Below are 18,591 nucleotides of genomic sequence, written 5' to 3' on the forward strand. Positions count from 1 at the left end.
TCCGATTGCTCGTCTCCTCAACCAGTTATCAATGAATTATAATTAGAGATTATAACTTTATTAATGTTCACAGGCAACATTATAATTTTTATTATCGTCTTCTTGTGCTGCAAATGGTTCTAAGTTGTGTTTGGAACAGAGACATTCTGTCTGCGATCGATGTTGTAGGCAACCATTCTTTAGCTAGGGTAAGGATGCTTTCTACGTCTCAGAATCATATTGTAGAGTTTTTTACTTCTCAGAATCAGATTGTAGGAAACAACTAGCATGATCCACTCCATTTAGAGAGGTTTTACCTCATTGTAAAACCAAACTTGGAAAAAACCTATCAATATATTAGAAAATATTCAGTATAGTTAATTCCTTCATAAAAAAAAATACTCCAATACCCATAAACCCACGACTAACGAATTCGCAAACTAATCTCTTGCAAGGGAGCAAGATTCTGTTTTCCAACCATCCAAACACCCATAAACCCACGAAAATGTAGCCCTATTTAGCCACCAGAACACCCATGAATAACCAACTGACAAAGCAACGTCCTAAATTATGCAAAGAAGAAAAACTTTAATTTCAAGTCCTAGATCCAAACCAAACGACAATATTTTGTTCTAATAACCAAACGACAAACCATTGACCTTGATTATGAGTTGTGATGGAGAGAGTGAGAGTTGCAAGAGTCAGTTGCGATGGAGAAAGTGAGGCTGCAAGGAGAAGAGCAACTGCTGTGAACCTGCAACTCTACAAGGGAGAGAGTGAGTGTCGAGCAGGAGAAAAAAGAGGAGGGCTGAGAGTCTCAAACGTGATTTGGTGAAAGAAAAAGCGACTGCGTTTTAGACTAAATTGGATAAATGGGTATTACCCATTTAAAAAAGAATCGGGTAACGAGTATTCAATTTTCGTTTCGGAACACAAGCGGAGCGGGTGGGGTCAGGTCGGCGGCCTTTTCGTTCACCCCTACCTACACCTATAGGTTTTTCATAGTGTGTGGTGTTTTTCATAGAATATAAGGGTGTTTTCATAGGACATGAGGTTTGGGATGGTAAACAGTTATTGATAAGAATAATTTTTCTTATCCAAACATGTCCTAAATTCATATCGTGACTATTATTAAGGTTGTAAAAAGTCCAAACTGGGCAACACAAAACATGCATAAGCCTCAGTTTATTGTACCATCCCCGAATTCCACACAAATTACAATATGAAATAATAGATTAGCTTGGGAATGGGGACTGATTCTTTTAATAAAATGGGTTAGAATTTAGATTAAGATTGTGTGTATATATATATATAATGATATAATTCAAACTTTATTTGATACAATTTTAAATTGACTGGTTAGATTAGACTAGGAATTTTTATTACAATTTGTGAATTCGACATTAATTATATAATTTATATTAAAAATTAAAGTTATTCTATTTTTACATCGGTGTATAGAATATACTATTCACATTACTTAAATTATAAAATTTAGTTTTTAAAATTTAAAATTTATCTTTAATAAATTTTTTATACACTGTCTTTATACTGAATTGCAAAAATAATTTTCTTTTAAAAAATAGAATAGCTATAGCAGATTTAATAAAAATAAATTTATTAATTATCTTAATTTTATAAGATACCCGTTAAATTTAGTTTAACAATAAAAATAAAACACAATCGCTAAACATTTCTCATTTCCAAAACTTAATTCAATTTATCAATCCAACCTCTAATTAAGTTCACAAAAAGGAGGGACAGAATCGAAAAAAGTCGTAAAAAGAGGGGCATAACTGCAAAACGGGAAAAGGTACCAAGCTGATCAATCAATCAATCCACGCGCTTCGCCTCTACAACGTCTCGTACCCAGTCTCCAAAAAGTCCAGTGGCTTAACCTAACCCCTGAACATTCACATTAATCTTCCCTTCCGCTACACATGGCCCGCCGAGCCCTCCCTATCCTGAAGCGGCTAACCGCCCCGCGCCCCACATGGAGTCGATCCGTGACCTACATGCCCCGACCGGGCGACGGGGAGCCACGCCCGGTGACGTTGATCCCGGGGGACGGCGTGGGCCCGCTGGTGACGAACGCGGTGGAGCAGGTGATGGAGGCGATGCACGCGCCGGTGTACTTCGAGCGGTACGACGTGCACGGCGACATGAACCGGGTCCCGCAGGAGGTGATCGATTCGATTCGGAAGAACAATGTTTGCTTGAAGGGGGGGCTGAGGACACCGGTCGGCGGTGGAGTGAGCTCGCTCAATGTTCAGCTTCGGAAGGAGCTCGACCTCTACGCCTCGCTTGTGAATTGCTTTAATCTCCCTGGCCTTCCCACACGGCACGAGAACGTGGATATCGTTGTGATTAGGGAGAACACCGAGGGGGAGTACTCGGGGCTCGAGCACGAGGTGGTCCCCGGCGTCGTCGAAAGCCTCAAGGTAAAGTCTAAGAATTAGGACTTTTTAAAATTTATCTGATAGCTAATGGTTCAGAATTTGAATCTCAGATAATTGTTTTTTTTTTTTTTAATAAATTAAGTCTCAGATAATTGTATTTCATAATATGCTTAAATTTTCTATCTTTCACGTTGAAGTTTCATAATACGAGTCATTTGATGAAAAACTATGATATATCTTTGTTTTGAGTTATTTGGCTTGTGTTGGATCATATATTGATTATCAAGGGAATTTTCCATTGTAGTCTTGACACATTGGTTTGTACACATTCGTCAAATAGGGAAAAAAAGTTGTTTTAGTTCATATCCTAGGGACGGTTTTCCTTGCTAAACGATCCTATTTGGCTTAGGTGATAACAAAGTTCTGCTCAGAACGTATTGCAAAATACGCCTTTGAGTATGCATACCTAAACAACAGGAAACAGGTGACGGCTGTCCACAAAGCCAACATTATGAAACTTGCAGATGGTTTGTTTCTAGAGTCTTGCCGGGAGGTTGCTACCAAATATCCCAGTATCAATTACAATGAGATTATTGTGGACAACTGCTGCATGCAACTGGTTTCGAAGCCCGAGCAATTTGATGTTATGGTATGTGACTCGTGAAAACTTCTTCTTTTCAGTTCTAATATGGAAGCTCTCATTTATTTTAGGTGGACTTTTTTTTTTTTATAAGTATTTATTTTAGGTGGACTTCATATTACACGATGAAATTTTTGAGGACCAATGCATTTCTATATTAAACTGACTCTGAAGTATAGTTGTATAAGATGAGGTTTATAAAAAAAATGGTTACCAATGATGTAACAAGGTACAAATACTTTTGTGGTTGATATTAGAGATGGCCTTTCTCTTTGATTTCTCATGGCTGTCAAGTTGATGAGCATGGATAGATATAGGGTTCTAGTTTTAGATGGGCTCTGCCTTTTATATAGTGAAAAACTGTGTGGACATGACCACGATGTGAAGTGTTGGATTGATTTTACTATAGTCACTACTCACATAAAAAAGATGAAAGTTGAGGCCCGGTTTGGATGCACAAAACCATCTCATCTCATCATTACAATTTTTCCAAACTCCCACACAAAATATAATAGACAATTCAACTTTTCCAAATCCCAAAATAAAAATAATATTAAAAAATTATATTCTAACAATATTTTATTCAACTTTCAACAAAACATCTCATCTCGTCTGAACTGCGTAACCAAAGGACGCCTAAGTGTATTCATGGATTGGATTTTTTGAAGTGGTAATCATATTATTTTTTGGTACCGGATTAAAAGAGAAAAAAGTTGGACGAGAGATACAAACCTGTTGAGCTGCATGTATTAACTTTGGCTTGGCTTGTGGAGAATCTCATACAAATCCATATGCTCACAAAAGAAACTATCATCCCTTGTGCCTTAGTTTTTCTTTGTTCTTTTTTCTTTCCAAAGGTAACTAGGGCTGGAGTTTTAAGTTAGGAAGCTGAGCACCAGAAACACTCTAATTGGCTCAACTCCACTGAATATTTTATGTAGGTGTGTTTTTTGTACTGTGAGACCCTTTCAACTTAAATTAAGACGATAGGATATAGAAAAGTGCGAGAGTGGTTGAGCCAGTGAGATTCTGGAGTATACTGTAGTACCGTATAGATGTGCTCTAACGGGGGTGGAAACCTAAAAACAAAAATGCTTGATGATGGAATGCTTAAGATGGACCTAGCTTGAATCGCATTGTTGTGCTCCAGTGCCAAATAATCTGCTTATATTGACTTATTTGGAGAATATGTAAGCTAAGATTTTGTTGGTTTGATGATATCAAAATGTTGTTCTTCTGTAGTTTAACTGATATGTGTTTTACACTTTACACTCAAAATACCCACACCAACAAATTGGATCCCTCCAACCATAGAAAACTGGCAGATAACACTCATCCAGTTCTGTGTGTTACAATGAATGAAAAATGGGTGATGTAGCACAATCTTGACTGTCAGATCTTAACAGAGGGTGTGCGTTGAAACTTTTTGGTTATTGTTGTTATTTTTTTTTAATTTATTTATTTTTTTTTAAGTAAGAAGTAAATTTTATTGATGGGAATGAAATAAGCATAGCCTGTGTACACAGGAGGTATACAAAAGAACACCTAAATACATTCTAGGATCGATAGATTAAAGACAAGAAGTCATGAGCATTGTTTCCATTAAGCACAATGGTTGAAAACCAAAGCAATAATGTGTGTACAAAAAAATTTTGAAGCTCCACCATTGTGTGCTCCCTATCTTCAAAGCACCGCTCATTCATTTCCAACCAAGTACACCACATAATGCACAACAGAAACATCTTCCACACTGCTGCCACTTGAGGACAGCCTTGAATCTCCTTCCAACAAGCCAGTAAATCAACCACCCTCAATGGCGTTACCCAAGTGACATTAACTCTTCTAAAGATCTCATCCCACAACACCCTTGTCACCTCCCAATGCAATAGTAAGTGATCCACTGATTCTCCATGCTTTTTACACAAATAGCTCCAATCCATTACAATGAGCCCTCTCTTCCTCAAGTTGTCCGTGGTCAAAATCTTCCCAAGAGCAGCAGTCCATACGAAGAAAACTACTTTAGAAGGCACACGAGACCTCCAAATATTCTTCCAAGGGAAGGGAACATTACCTTGTGATGCCAATTATTTTGTAATATGTCATGACTGAACACTTCTTGCTGCCATTAGGCCTCCACTGCATCCTATCTCCCCTGTGCTGTAGTGTTTCTTGTGGAGTATATCAACCTGAAAAATTTTGAAACAGTGTGCAATTCCCAATCATGAATATCCCTATTAAATAGGACATTCCACTGGTGAGAACTTTGATAAAATACTCGCAATACAATAGAGAAGAAGCATCCCTGTTAGCTGAAATACAATAGAGAGCTGGAAAGGCCATCAAGTGTGCGATCTCCACACTAAACATTATGCCAAAACCTGATTCTGGTACCCTCTCTAGCCACAAAACGGATATGATTTTCAAAACTCTGCCATCTCCTCCTAATAAATTTCCTTAAGCCCACGCCATACTCCCCTCCCCCCCCCCCCCCCAAAAAAAAAAAAAAAAAACACAAAATGCCCGAAATAATTTCTCAATCCTATTCGCCACCCCTGTAGGTAAAGGAAATAGAGATAAAAAATAGGTGGGGAGGTTAGTTAAAGTGCTCTTAATTGATGTGAGTCGACCCCCTTTCGATAAATACAACAATTTCCAACCAGCTAGCTTTTTTTCTACTTTCTCCACAACCCCATCCCAAATAGCTCTAGCCTTAAAAGTCGCTCCCAACGGGAGGCCCAAATATTTCATAGGCAAAGAAGACACTTTACGATCTAGAAGGTAGCTAGGGTGTTGTGGGATGAGACTTTTCAAAGGGTTGATGTTGCTTGGGTTATGCCTAGGAGGGTGGTGGATTCGTTGGGGGTTGTTGGAGAAAGTTGCAAGGCTGTCATCAAGTGGTTGCAATGTGGAAGATGATTCCGTTGTGCATTATGTGGTGCATTTGGACAGAAAGGAATGCGCGATGCTTCGAAGATAAGGAACGCACAATGGCCGAGTTGAAGAATTTTTTTCTCCACTTTAATGTGCTGGTTTTCCGCTATTGTATTGCATGTGGATAATGTTCATGATTTCTTGTCTTTAATTTATCGCTTTTAGAATGTAATTAGGGGTCTTTGTATACTTCATGTGTACAAGGGCTATGTCTACTTCTTTCATATATATAATATTCATCTCTTACTTATAAAAAAAAAAAAAAAAAAAAAGGCTCGCCAGTCTGTTGATATTGGGCACCATGCTCACCGCAACCATCTTAGACTTACCAAGGTTCACCTTAAGTCCCAACACGGTTCAAAACATAACAAAAGTGCTCGTAAAGTTTGAATCTGGCCATAAACCGCTTCACAAAAAATGACAGTATCATCTGTGAATAAGAGATGTAAGATTATGATAGAGCCATTAGTACCATTACCCACCGAAAATCCAGATAGAAAACCTCCTCCAACAGCATCCTTCACCATCCGGCCAAGTGCCTCCATAACAATAACAAAAAGAAGAGGCGACAATGGATCCCTTTGCCTCAATCCACGAGAACTGTTAAAAAATCCAGCAGGGGTGCCATTAACTAGCACTGAGAAGCGAGCGGTAGAAGCACAATGTCGAATTCATGAAATCCACCTATCACCAAAGCCACACCTCTCGAGCAAGTTTAAAAGAAATTCCCAATTCACTTGATTGTATGCTTTTTCCATGTCAAGCTTGCATAGAATATCTGGAACTCCCTCTCGCAACCTATGATCCAAGCACTTATTGGCAATGAGAACCGAATCAAGGATTTGTCTCTCCCGAACAAATGCATTTTGAGGCGTAGAAATAATTTGGTCCAATATCGGACTTAGCCGATTAGCAAAAACCTTTGAAATGATCTTGTATACTCCACTCACAAGGCTTATGAGGCGAAAATCCTCAATTGTTGTAGCCCCATGTTTCTTCGGTATGAGAGCAATGAACATCGTATTGAGACATTTCTCAAACTTCTTGGAAGAGTGGAATTCGAGGAAAACTTGCATAACATCACATTTCACAATATCCCAACAAGCTTGAAACAATCTCGTTGAAAAGCCATCCAAACCCGGCGCTTTGTCCTTGGCCATACCACGAATGACCTTATAAATCTTGTCTTCTTTAAAAGGTATTTCCAACCAACTCGTACTCTGCGAATCAATAGACTCAAATAACAAATCATTAAGCTTTGGCCTCTAACAAGCCGGTTCTGTGAGGAGGTTCTCGTAATAATGCACAATATGGTTTTCTAATTCAGAGGGGGAATAGAGCACTTGAGTACCTGAGTGAAGTGTCTCAATAGTGTTGATGCACCCATATGAATTAGCCACTTTATGGAAGAACTTCGTACATTTATGTGTGCACAAAAATTTGCGTATCCCAATAATGTGTTTACAAAAAAATTCTGAAGCTCCACCATTTTGTTTGTTTGAGAGTGGAATGTGTCATTATTGGTTGTTTGGGATGCAAAGTGTAAAATGCCTATTAGTTGGAGGATGAAAAGTTTATTTACGCTTTTTTTCCCCCCTCAATCATGTTCTTTCTGCTCTAATTGATGGTTCAATCGCCTTGGGTATTTATTGAATTATCAATACATTCCTTTCTTTCAAGGGTTTTGGCTCATTATTCTCATTACTGTTTGGCCTGCTGGGGACATAACTGAAGTCATATATCTAGCATCCTATATATCTCAAGTGTTTCTTCTTCTACTTCTCAGTTAGTCCAATGACGTTTTGTGTGCATTAAAGCTTTAATTAATAACTCGTCAATCTCCACGTTCTGGCTAACTGATGGAGTCTGGTTTTTGTTTTGTAGGTGACTCCTAATCTTTATGGCAATCTAGTGGCGAACACAGCAGCTGGTATTGCTGGAGGAACTGGTGTCATGCCGGGAGGTACTAACTCTAATCATATTCATAGCCTTACAAGTTCTAGTTTTTGCTGTGCTTTTCTGAGTTATTAGATTTTGGATCTCATAAAGTTAAGATACTAACTTAGCCTCTTCATGGCATGAATCTGATCGAGAGGGGGTGATAATTTTTTTTTTTAAAAAAAAAAAAAAAAAAAAAACCTTCTTTGTGTCTGCTTGAAGCATATATGATCAGAAAAATGAAAAAAAAAGAGAGTAAAAAGACAAAAAAAATCATCTTAACTATTTTTTAATCTTCCGATCATTTCTTGTATCTCATTTGGTCTTTGCTGGCTACAGGCAATGCTGGGGCTGATCATGCTGTGTTTGAGCAAGGTGCTTCAGCGGGAAACGTGGGAAAGGATAAGGTAGTGCAGCAAAATAAGGCCAATCCTGTGGCTTTGCTCCTCTCATCAGCCATGATGCTCAGGCACCTTCAGTTTCCTTCATTTGCTGACCGGCTCGAGACTGCTGTGAAACGTGTAATCTATGAGGGCAAGTACCGTACAAAAGATCTTGGTGGAGACAGCACTACCCAGGAGGTGGTGGATGCTGTCATTGCTAATCTGGACTGATTGATTAGGAATTGCCACCTTATTCTCAGCTATCACCTGTTCCCGTTGATTCCTCCTGACGATTCCCCCGTGGTTCCAGTTCCATATCATTGTTATTATCCTGCTTTTCGGAAGGTGTGATTTTTTTTTTTGAAGTAACATGAGTACACACTAAAATCTTGAGGGTTGTAATAAAGGGGGAAAAAAAAAAAAAAAAACTCATGCGATATATTCTTGTTTTTATTTTCGTTTTACAATTTCTGAATTAGAAAAAAAAAGGGGCATTGTTTCTACTTTCCTACAAATGTTGTCCACTATAACTCAATTTTGTTTGTGTTCTGTAATAACACCTAAGATATTTCACATTGAAATAAAAAGAAGTGTATTTAGCGTTCCTAATCCTTGTTATGTTTTATGTAGCGATAGAGCAGTGTAATATTGGTTTACTCTTGTTTGACAGAATTCAATTGGTACAACTTAAATTTGAGAACAGACCTGAAGAACTCCATGAGTAGGTACTATAACCTGTATCTAATGTTACTAAATAATTAAGATCTTCCCAAATTATTATCCGAATTATGGAAAGAGATACCTCAAATTACGTCAAAATTCTTGAAGAGGCAGTCGTTGTTATGTAAGCCATCCATATTCATGAATTTTGAACACAAACACGCTTGGGTAATGTTCCTGTCCAAAAAAAAAAAAAAAAAAAAGGGAAATGTAGATGAGAATTACTACAAATATAAAAAGATTATACAAAGTAAACTTAAAAACTGACGAAGCATTATAGAATCCGTTAAATTTATTTTATAATAAAAATAATTTTACAATCTACGTACTAAATCAAATTACATAAATTTGAATGTTTACTTCTCTTTTTGAATCCTTTTGTCACTAAACTATTTTTCAACGTACATTCCTCCGTTCCGTTGAGCAAGTGGCTTTCTGGGGCTTTGTTTGACTGTCTGGAAGACGAAAATGTGGTTCAGAGTTGCAATCATAATAATTGAATGTTTGGATTATTCTGATATATTATGATTCGAGGCCACTTTAATGCTTTATCCTCTTGTTCATTCTCTTTAATGTCAGCCACACTTTTGGTAGATATCTTTGAATAAGATATTTTAACACCACCAATCCAATCCAGCTTTCATTGATTTCTTCACAGAGCTCTTTCCTGGTCCCCCATTCATTCATTAATTTTTCCTTTTATGAAGAAAATTCCATTATTTTAGCATTTTTTTTCTTCTAAAGAAAATACAAATCTCTTTTAAACTATCAATCAATCAAAAAAAAAAAGTTCTTTTTATTGATATGTTTATCGTTTCAATGAATAAACCGGTATGATTCTTATACATTAATTAAGAATAATGCTAGCCCACCGCTCTCCGCTATCGCTCGCATTTTTTTTTTTTTTACTTTGTGATTAAGAAAGTATTTTTTTAATATTATAAATTTTTAAAAAAATATATTTAAAATTGTTAAAAAAAGACATAAAAAAAGCAAAAAAAAAAAAAACACCAAAGTAACTAACTAGCAGTGGAGCTACCGGCGGTGGCTATAGTGTCTTATTTTTCTGTAATCTTTTAAGAAAAATGATACTCTCATCACTGATTTTTACTGCTTGGTGTTATTGTTGAAATTTTTTATTTTTATTTTTACTTAATGATTAAGGAAGTATTTTTTGATAATATTATATTTTTTTATTTTTTTTAAATATTTAAAAGTATTAAAAATTACATATAAAAAAACAACAAAATAAAAAAGACCAATTATGTAGCTCCCACTCCCGGGAGTGGGAGCAGTGGACGTAGCATCGTCCAGTAATTAATCATTAAAATCTTTATATCTATATTTATACTCCGACTTATAAATAGTAAAGTTTTTAGTTAATAATCATAACTATTAGTTAGTTTTTTTTTTTTTTTGGTCATTTATCTCCGCATGAGTTTTACTACTTGTAAGTTTAGTATCTCAACATAGTATTTGTTAAGCAAGTTTTTAAGGTTATAAAAAAATAAAGCTCTAGTACTTCGAAAATAAATTTCGTTTTTTATCCCCAGGTATGGCTTCCTGACTCCGGTGGTAAGCTCCGTAAGCCTCCACTTCTTATATCACATCCACTTTCTGGATTTGGGAAAGTGAGCTCTCCATCCGCAAACCGCTCTATAAACGGTAGGAAAAAATCATCAGAAGATCAAAAAAAAAAAAAAAAAGTGATAAAAAATGTGGACAGTTTTTGGATTGTGTGTTGTTGGATTGATTGTAGTATGGTTTACTCACTGGATAAACAAATGGAGAAACCCAAAGTGCAATGGAGTACTCCCTCCTGGTTCCATGGGACCTCCTCTTATCGGAGAATCCCTTCAGTTGATCGTTCCCAGTTATTCTCTAGACCTCCACCCTTTCATCAGAAAGAGAGTTGAAAGGTATCATACGTATAATATATATGCATGCGTATGTTTTTTAATCTATGATCTCTCAACCTTATTTAGAAACGTCCTTTCTCATGTTGACACCGATGATCCCCTAATTTCTCTTCTTTATCTCTTCACCGGGATCAAGACGTTTTCTCACTAATTGGGTGCAAATTTCATTACTCAGATGGCTAATTAGATGAGCCATCAATATGTAATCCACTTTTTTTTTTCTTCTTCCAGATATGGACCCATATTTCGAACAAGCGTGGCTGGTCGGCCTATTATAGTATCAACAGATGTTGAGTTCAACCATTACTTAGCTAAACAAGAAGGCAGGTTGGTTGAACTATGGTACTTGGATTCATTTGCAGAGCTCTTCAACCAAGATGGTGAAAGTAAGACTAATGCCATTGGTCTTGTCCACAAGTACGTAAGAAGTATTACATTGAATCACTTTGGTATTGACAACCTCAAGGAAACGTTGCTTTCTCAAATCGAAGAATATGTTAACAAAACCCTACAAACATGGTCAAGTCTGCCTTCTGTTGAAGTGAAGCATGCCGCCTCAGCCGTAAGTTCCATTTTCTCCCCCATTATACGCTTTTCTTTTATAGCCTAGACTCTGAAGGCATTAATGGTATAATATGTCTTTCGATGGACTGGACATGATTAATTGCAGATGACATTTGATCTCACTGCCAAGCTGTTATTTGGTTATGATGCTGAAAAATCGCCTGTGAAGATGAGTGAGAAGCTTGCAAATACCTTAGATGGTCTTATGTCATTTCCCTTGAATATCCCTGGTACTACGTACCACAAATGTTTGAAGGTAATTCAAAATGATGAGAAAAGGATAAACTTCTTAGGAAGAAGAATTTGTTTGAGATTATTTAGATACGTTTTGTTTTAAACATTCTCGCGTTTCATTCAGGACCAAAAGGAAGCATTGAATATGCTAAGGAACACGGTAAAAGAGAGGATGATTTCACCCGAGAAACGTGGAGGAGATTTCCTTGATCAGGCTGTTGATGACATGAAAAAGGAGAGTTACTTAACAGAAGATTTTCTCGTCTATTTGTTGTTTGGGATCTTATTTGCAAGCTTTGAGTCGGTTTCATCATCATTATCATTGACTCTCAAGTTACTTGCGGAGCATCCTGCTGTTCTACAACAGATGACGGTATGTATACACAAAACATATTCTAGCCGAGCCTGCAATCTTTTCGATGTGCATAGCAATGGTGTAGCACTGATGTTTGGTTTTTATCAGGCCGAGCACGAGGCAATTCTCCAAAACAGAGAGGATCCAAATCCCACACTAAATTGGGATGAGTACAAGTCAATGACTTTGACCCTTGGAGTCAGTTCTACAATCTCAACATGCTCTCTTTTCATGGTATTATGATAGTATCCCAATTTTCTTACAAACGTTCTGGTGTGTGGTAATTGATTGCAGGTGATTAATGAAACTCTTAGGTTGGCAAATGTTGCTCCTGGTTTACTACGAAGAGCATTGAAAGATATAGAATTTAAAGGTATATAATACATATATATTGCTCTTGAGCATATTTTGGGTAAGGTTATATAGGGTTACCAAGTGTAAATGCAAGATTGGCAAAATGCTTACCCAGGATATACAATTCCGGCTGGTTGGACCATCATGCTTGCTAATTCTGCTATCCAACTGAACCCAAACACATACAAGGATCCACTTGCTTTCAATCCAAGGCGTTGGCAGGTGTGTACACGTGTGTTATTATATACACTTCTATTTGTTATATCATTTGCTGTTTGTTGGTGGCAGTCGTATTCTTTGATACCTATTCTTTCTCTTGTTATTTGAATGAATGGAAATAGGACCTCGAGCCACATGTTGTATCTAAGAATTTCATGCCATTCGGAGGAGGAATTAGACAGTGCGCAGGGGCAGAGTATAGCAAAACTTTCATGGCTACCTTTCTGCATGTCTTGGTCACTAAATATAGGTAAAAATGATGCTCCTTGTATTCTATTACTCGTGCCATTGCTGTAACAACTTGTTTGCTGCCATGTTTGTTGTAACATAGTAGTGGTCATCTCTTAAAATCTTTTATTGGAATGCGGTTACAGAAATCAGCCATAAAAGAACGGAAATTATTTTCTTGACCACATATTGTCATGAACTATTTTCAACTTTGCATCCTAAAATTTCATTTTACACCTAAACCATCAATAGGATTCACTATCCGACATCCATTGAAATCTGATCGTTGGTCATGTCATGTGGCCAATTCTCATTTATTTCAACAGTACTTAGATCTTATTTTAGTTTGCAAATTGAAAGTATAGGTCATATAGGATGTAAATTGAGACTTTTTTGTGCTTTAGATTGTGAAGCCAAAAATAAATGAAGGTTTATGGATGCACAATGTAATCAGCCCCTTTTTGTGTTTTCATTTTATTTTTTACAGGTGGACAAAAGTCAAGGGAGGAAAGATTTCTCGAAGTCCTGTTCTAGGATTTGTAGATGGCATCCACATTAATTTCGTGGAGAAACATAGTTAATATTTCCATATTAAAAAAAAAAAAAAAAATCCATTTAAACTTTTTTCTAAACTTGAGGGCCTCAAAAAGAGTAAGACACATAAAACTTGAACTTTGTACGAAATAATTTCATATTCATGGACACGAGGCATTACTATATATTACAAAAAATAATTGGATACTGATACAGATCGAGATGTAATTGGATACTCTCTCTCCCTCCCCTTAGTTTCTGGTTGTTAAGGAAGAAGAAAAGGGTCATATTAAATCTGTCAAGGAAGAAGAAAAGGGTCATAACAGAGCACATAACAAAGGTACCATAGCAGCGCATAACAAAAGCATCACAGCAGGAGGCATCATGCATGCACAGCAGAAATGCATCACAGCAGACATGGTACAAGCACAACAGATAAATAGGGAATCTTCTAGAATTGTAAATATCGTACAGGTGTCAAATAATCCTACCTCCATGTAATTCTGTTAGCTGAAATTCTTGTCTATATATAGCCTGTAAATTCATGCGAGAATGTAAGAAACCAGTGAATGAAAATATAGTTTAGTCTCCTGGGTATTTCGTCGAACGCCTGAAATTCATTCTGGAAATTCATTCCATTATGGTATCCAGAGCTTCTTAAGACCACTGTCTTTTTTTTTTTTTTTTTTTAACACAAGCCAAATGGCCTCGGATGACTCCTCTCTATCTCCACTACACAAAATCCATCTTCCCAACCCATCCCCACAATACTCAACTCTGTGAGTCACTTTGTTACTGTAAAACCCACTATCGACAACTTTCTCTTCTGGAAAGCTCATATGCTTCCCTTTCTAAAGGGCCATCAATTGTTTGATCATGTGGATGGTTCGGTTCCCACACCTCCCACCATGATCAACGGCCAACCCAACACTGAATACAATCAGTGGCTGTTGTTGGACCAACGAATTTTGTTTGTTATAAACTCTTCTTTATCCGAACCTGTCCTCGCACAGGTCCTTGAGTGTGCCACTGCTCGTAAAGTCTCTCTCTACGTTTGGTGCGGCTTGTCAGCCATTATCCTCATCTGATTTTTCAATTTATCTACTTGCAGGACTCGATACTGAGTATGATGCTTTGGTAACTTCTCTAACCCCTCGTGCCGATCCTCTTTCCCCACAACAAATTTATAGTTTTCTTTTAAATCATGAGTCTCGGCTACAACATCAAACCAATACTCTCCTCAATGGTCCTTCATTTGCTGCCCATCTCACTACTTCCAAACCGACGTCACCCTCTCACACTTCTAATCATGGGAGAGGTGCTAGGGGATTTCGTGGTCGACGTGGAGGAGGTCGGACGAATTCTACCTCCTCCTCCATTGGCCAGATAATCGCCCTCATTGTCAAGTTTGTAACAAACCTGGGCACACTGCCCTTTCATGCTATCATAGGTTTAACCACGATTATCAGTCAGCACCTCCCCCTTCATTATCAGCCAATTGTACCACCACGGCTTCCCTTCCTCCTTTATTAATTCTTGGTTTCCCAATACTGCTGCAACTCACCATTTTACTTCTGATTTCAATAACCTCAACTTGGATTCATCATCATATCAGAGCTTCGACCAAGTGAGCATTGGAGATGGCTCAACCATGCCCATACAACACTCTGGTTCAGCACAACTTCACACTCATTCCGGTAATTTTCTTCTTTCTAAACTTTTGCATGTTACTTTAATAACAAAAAATTTGCTATATGTACGTCAGTTTTGTTCTGATAATTCGGTCTATTTTGAATTTTACTCTGATTGTTTTCTTGTGATGGATTTACAAATACAGAGGGTTCTACTTCAAGGCACCGTTAACAATGGTTTGTACGTCTTACCTGCGGAGGCCACTACTTCATCTTTAAAATCGGTGTCTCCCCAAGGTTTCATAGGTGAACGAACCTCCCCTTTTCAATGGCATCTTCGACTAGGACATATGTCTCAATGCATCACGACCTTTGTTATTTGTAGTTTTAATTTACGTACTAGCTCACATGCACCTGTCCATCATTGCATTGCTTGTTTACAAGCTAAAACTCATGCACTCCCACATCTTTTAACTCCTTCAAGGTCCACAAAACTTTTGGAGTGGCTTTTTTTAGATGTGTGGGGTCCAGCCCCAACTTTATCCACAAATAGTTGTAGGTTTTATCTTTCCATTGTTGATGACTACTCTAAATACATTTGGTTTTTTCCCATTCAATCAAAATCGGATGTTTGTCATAGTTTTATTGTTTTTTTGCATTATGTTTGTAATTGATTTTCTTTAAATGTAATGGATGTGCAATCTGACTTGGCAATGAATTCCGACATCTTAAAAAAATTCTTCACTCTTTTGGTATTGTACATCGCATTACATGTTCCTATTCACATGAACAAAATGGAACTATTGAGCCTCGTCACAAGCATATAGTGGAGACTGGCTTATCGCTTTTAGCTCAAGCCTCCATGCCTTCCCAATATTGGTCAGACTTGTTTCAACCATCTATTATTTTAATTAATCGGATGCCTACACCTGTTTTAAAAAATAAATCTCATTTTCAAATCCTTTAAAAAAATCATGACTATACTTTTCTTTTATTGGCCAAATTTATGACCTTATAATAAACACAAAATGAACCTTTGATCCACTCTTGTATTCATGGGCTATAGCCCCGATCACAAGGGGTACAAGTGTCTTTATCTTCCATTGGGCTGGCTCACACGTCTAGGGATGTCATCTTTAATGAAAATCAATTTCCCTTTGCAACCTAGCCTGACTCCTCAATTCCAAACCAACCCACTATTTTACCTATTTTAACTTCCAATAGGCCACCACGCACGTCATCTTTACACCGACCTACTCAAGCCCATCCACACACATCCACCATCACTCCATTCTCTCCTAGTAGAAACTATGCAAATTCGTCCCAGCTTGCACTTGTTAACTCTTGGCCCATCTTTCCACCGAATTCACAAAGCCCACCTACTCTCAATACTCTTACCTCGGTTTCCCTTCCCGATATAGATTCATCCCCAAATTATAACGCCCCAATCCCTAGCTTCCGTTAGTTCAGATGCTCCTGTAACCACATCTTCATCTCTTCCAGCTGAGGTGGTTCCAACTTCCAACTTGCATCCCATGAGCACTCGTGTAAAGGTAAGCTCTCTGAAACCTCTCATTCGCACAGATGGAACTGTGCCATGGCCCACGCGAAAACCTTCTGTAATGCCCCAATAGAATACCTAAACCACATGGCCTATACTCCAAAAGGACTAATCAATTATACAATTTGAGCCCCATTGGAACCTTATAAAAAGCAAGAACTTCTCATTCCCAAGCAATGTGAGATTTCATACACCACCTACCCTTATTCATATCATATGGGGTATCACAATCTACCCCCCTTAAATTTCCGATGTCCTCGTTGGGCCTGTCTATTGTATGTGGTATGGCTCAAGTCTCACATTTCTAGTTGAAATAGTCTCTAATACCATTTGTAATGTCTCAATGGAAGGCCCAAACCACATGGCCTATACTCTAAAATGATTAGTCAATGATACAATTGGAGCCCCATTGGAACCTTATAAAAAGCAAGAACTTCTCATTTCCAAGCAATGTAGGATCTCATACACCACCTACCCTTATTCATATCATATAGGGTATCACACATTCACTCTCACTCACAGTTTCTGTACCTACATCAGTTCCTGATGAACCCATCACCTACACTAAGGCATCTCAGTTTCCTGAATGGCAAGAAGCCATGCAATCCGAATTTCATGCCCTTCTTCACAATCACACATGTGACTTAGTTCCCTCATCAGAATCTTTTAATGTTTTGGGACCCAAATGCATCATCAAAACAAAATGGAATGCTGATGGTACTCTTCATAGGCGTAAAGCACGCCTAGTAGCTAAAACTTTTCACCAACAAGGTAGGGTTGACTACAATGAGACTTTCTCACCTGCAATCAAACTAACCACCATTTAGATCATACTCTCCTTAGCAGTTTCTTTCAATAGGCCACTACAACAGTTAGACATAAAAAATGCATTCTTACATGGTGAACCGGAGGAAGCAGTCTATATGCAACAACCCTAAGATTTTGTTCATTCTGACTTTCCCCTCCATGTGTGTAAATTGAAAAAGGCCATTTATGGCCTAAAACAGGCCTATCGGGCCTAGTTTTCCAAACTCAACACAAAACTTTTTTCCTTTAGTTTTCAAGAGTCGAGATCTTATACTTCTCTCTTTATTTACCGTAATGCATCTCATATTATTTTTGTTTTGATATATGTGGATGACATTATTGTAACTGGTTCTAGCCTTCAGTTAATTTCTGATCTTGGCATGTCATTTCCTGTTAAAGATTTAGGAAAACTTCATTATTTCTTAGAGATTGAGATTTCTAGAAATAATAAAGCTTTGTACTTATGTTAGTCCAAATATGTGTCAAATCTTCTCAAGCGAACAAATATGCACAATGCAAAACCCATCTCAACTCCAATGTCCTCATCTCTTGAACTTTTAGCTTCTGAAGGAAACTCCTTTGAGAATTCTCATCTCTACCATGGTGTAGTTGGTAGCTTGAAATACTTGTCTTTCACTCGTCCTAACATTTCCTTTGCTGTCAACAAAGTTTGTCAATTTATGCATAGTCCAAAAATTTCGTATTGGCAAGCTGTCAAACGTATTCTTCGATATCTTAGACAAACTCCTAACTTTGGTCTTCATTTCTCTCCATCTTCCAAATGAACACTTTAAGCCTTTTCGTTCTGATGATAAAAAATTTCACAGGTGGGTTCTTTGTTTTCTTTGGCTCTCACCTGGTCTCGTGGGGCTCCAAAAAGCAACCCACGATTGGCCGATCTTCCATTGGAGCAGAATATAAAATTGTGGCAAATATCACTTGTAAGTTTCTTTGGATTCAAAATCTATTAATGGAACTTGGCATCTTTTTGGAAAAACCACCAACACTATAGTGTGATAACATGGGAGCAACCTATTTGTCGGTAAATCCAGTTCTATATGCTCGCACCAAACATGTAGAATTAGATTACTACTTTGTCGGGAATCAGGTTGCCGCCAAAACCCTTATTGTTTCGTTTGTTTCCAGCAAAGATCAGCTGGCTGATATCCTCACCAAACCGTTACCTATAGCTTGG

At 37.6% G+C, this 18,591-nt stretch overlaps 2 protein-coding genes across 2 annotated transcripts; both read left to right on the plus strand.

The window, feature by feature from the left end:
• The first annotated feature begins 1,740 nt into the window (after window positions 1-1,740).
• Window positions 1,741-8,675, plus strand: LOC121255563 (isocitrate dehydrogenase [NAD] regulatory subunit 1, mitochondrial). The gene is made up of 4 exons (XM_041155933.1): window positions 1,741-2,420; window positions 2,788-3,027; window positions 7,834-7,912; window positions 8,227-8,675. The coding sequence occupies exons 1-4, from the start codon at window positions 1,920-1,922 to the stop codon at window positions 8,499-8,501; spliced, it is 1,095 nt and encodes a 364-aa protein (XP_041011867.1). The 5' UTR covers window positions 1,741-1,919; the 3' UTR covers window positions 8,502-8,675.
• Window positions 8,676-10,615: 1,940 nt separating this feature from the next.
• On the plus strand, window positions 10,616-13,605 carry LOC121256401 (cucurbitadienol 11-hydroxylase-like). The gene is made up of 9 exons (XM_041157196.1): window positions 10,616-10,909; window positions 11,141-11,471; window positions 11,580-11,729; window positions 11,832-12,080; window positions 12,171-12,260; window positions 12,357-12,435; window positions 12,532-12,638; window positions 12,758-12,885; window positions 13,351-13,605. The coding sequence occupies exons 1-9, from the start codon at window positions 10,707-10,709 to the stop codon at window positions 13,442-13,444; spliced, it is 1,431 nt and encodes a 476-aa protein (XP_041013130.1). The 5' UTR covers window positions 10,616-10,706; the 3' UTR covers window positions 13,445-13,605.
• The last annotated feature ends 4,986 nt before the right edge of the window (window positions 13,606-18,591 follow it).

The sequence above is a fragment of the Juglans microcarpa x Juglans regia genome, chromosome 3D, assembly GCF_004785595.1.
Source record: "Juglans microcarpa x Juglans regia isolate MS1-56 chromosome 3D, Jm3101_v1.0, whole genome shotgun sequence".
Taxonomy (NCBI): domain Eukaryota; kingdom Viridiplantae; phylum Streptophyta; class Magnoliopsida; order Fagales; family Juglandaceae; genus Juglans; species Juglans microcarpa x Juglans regia.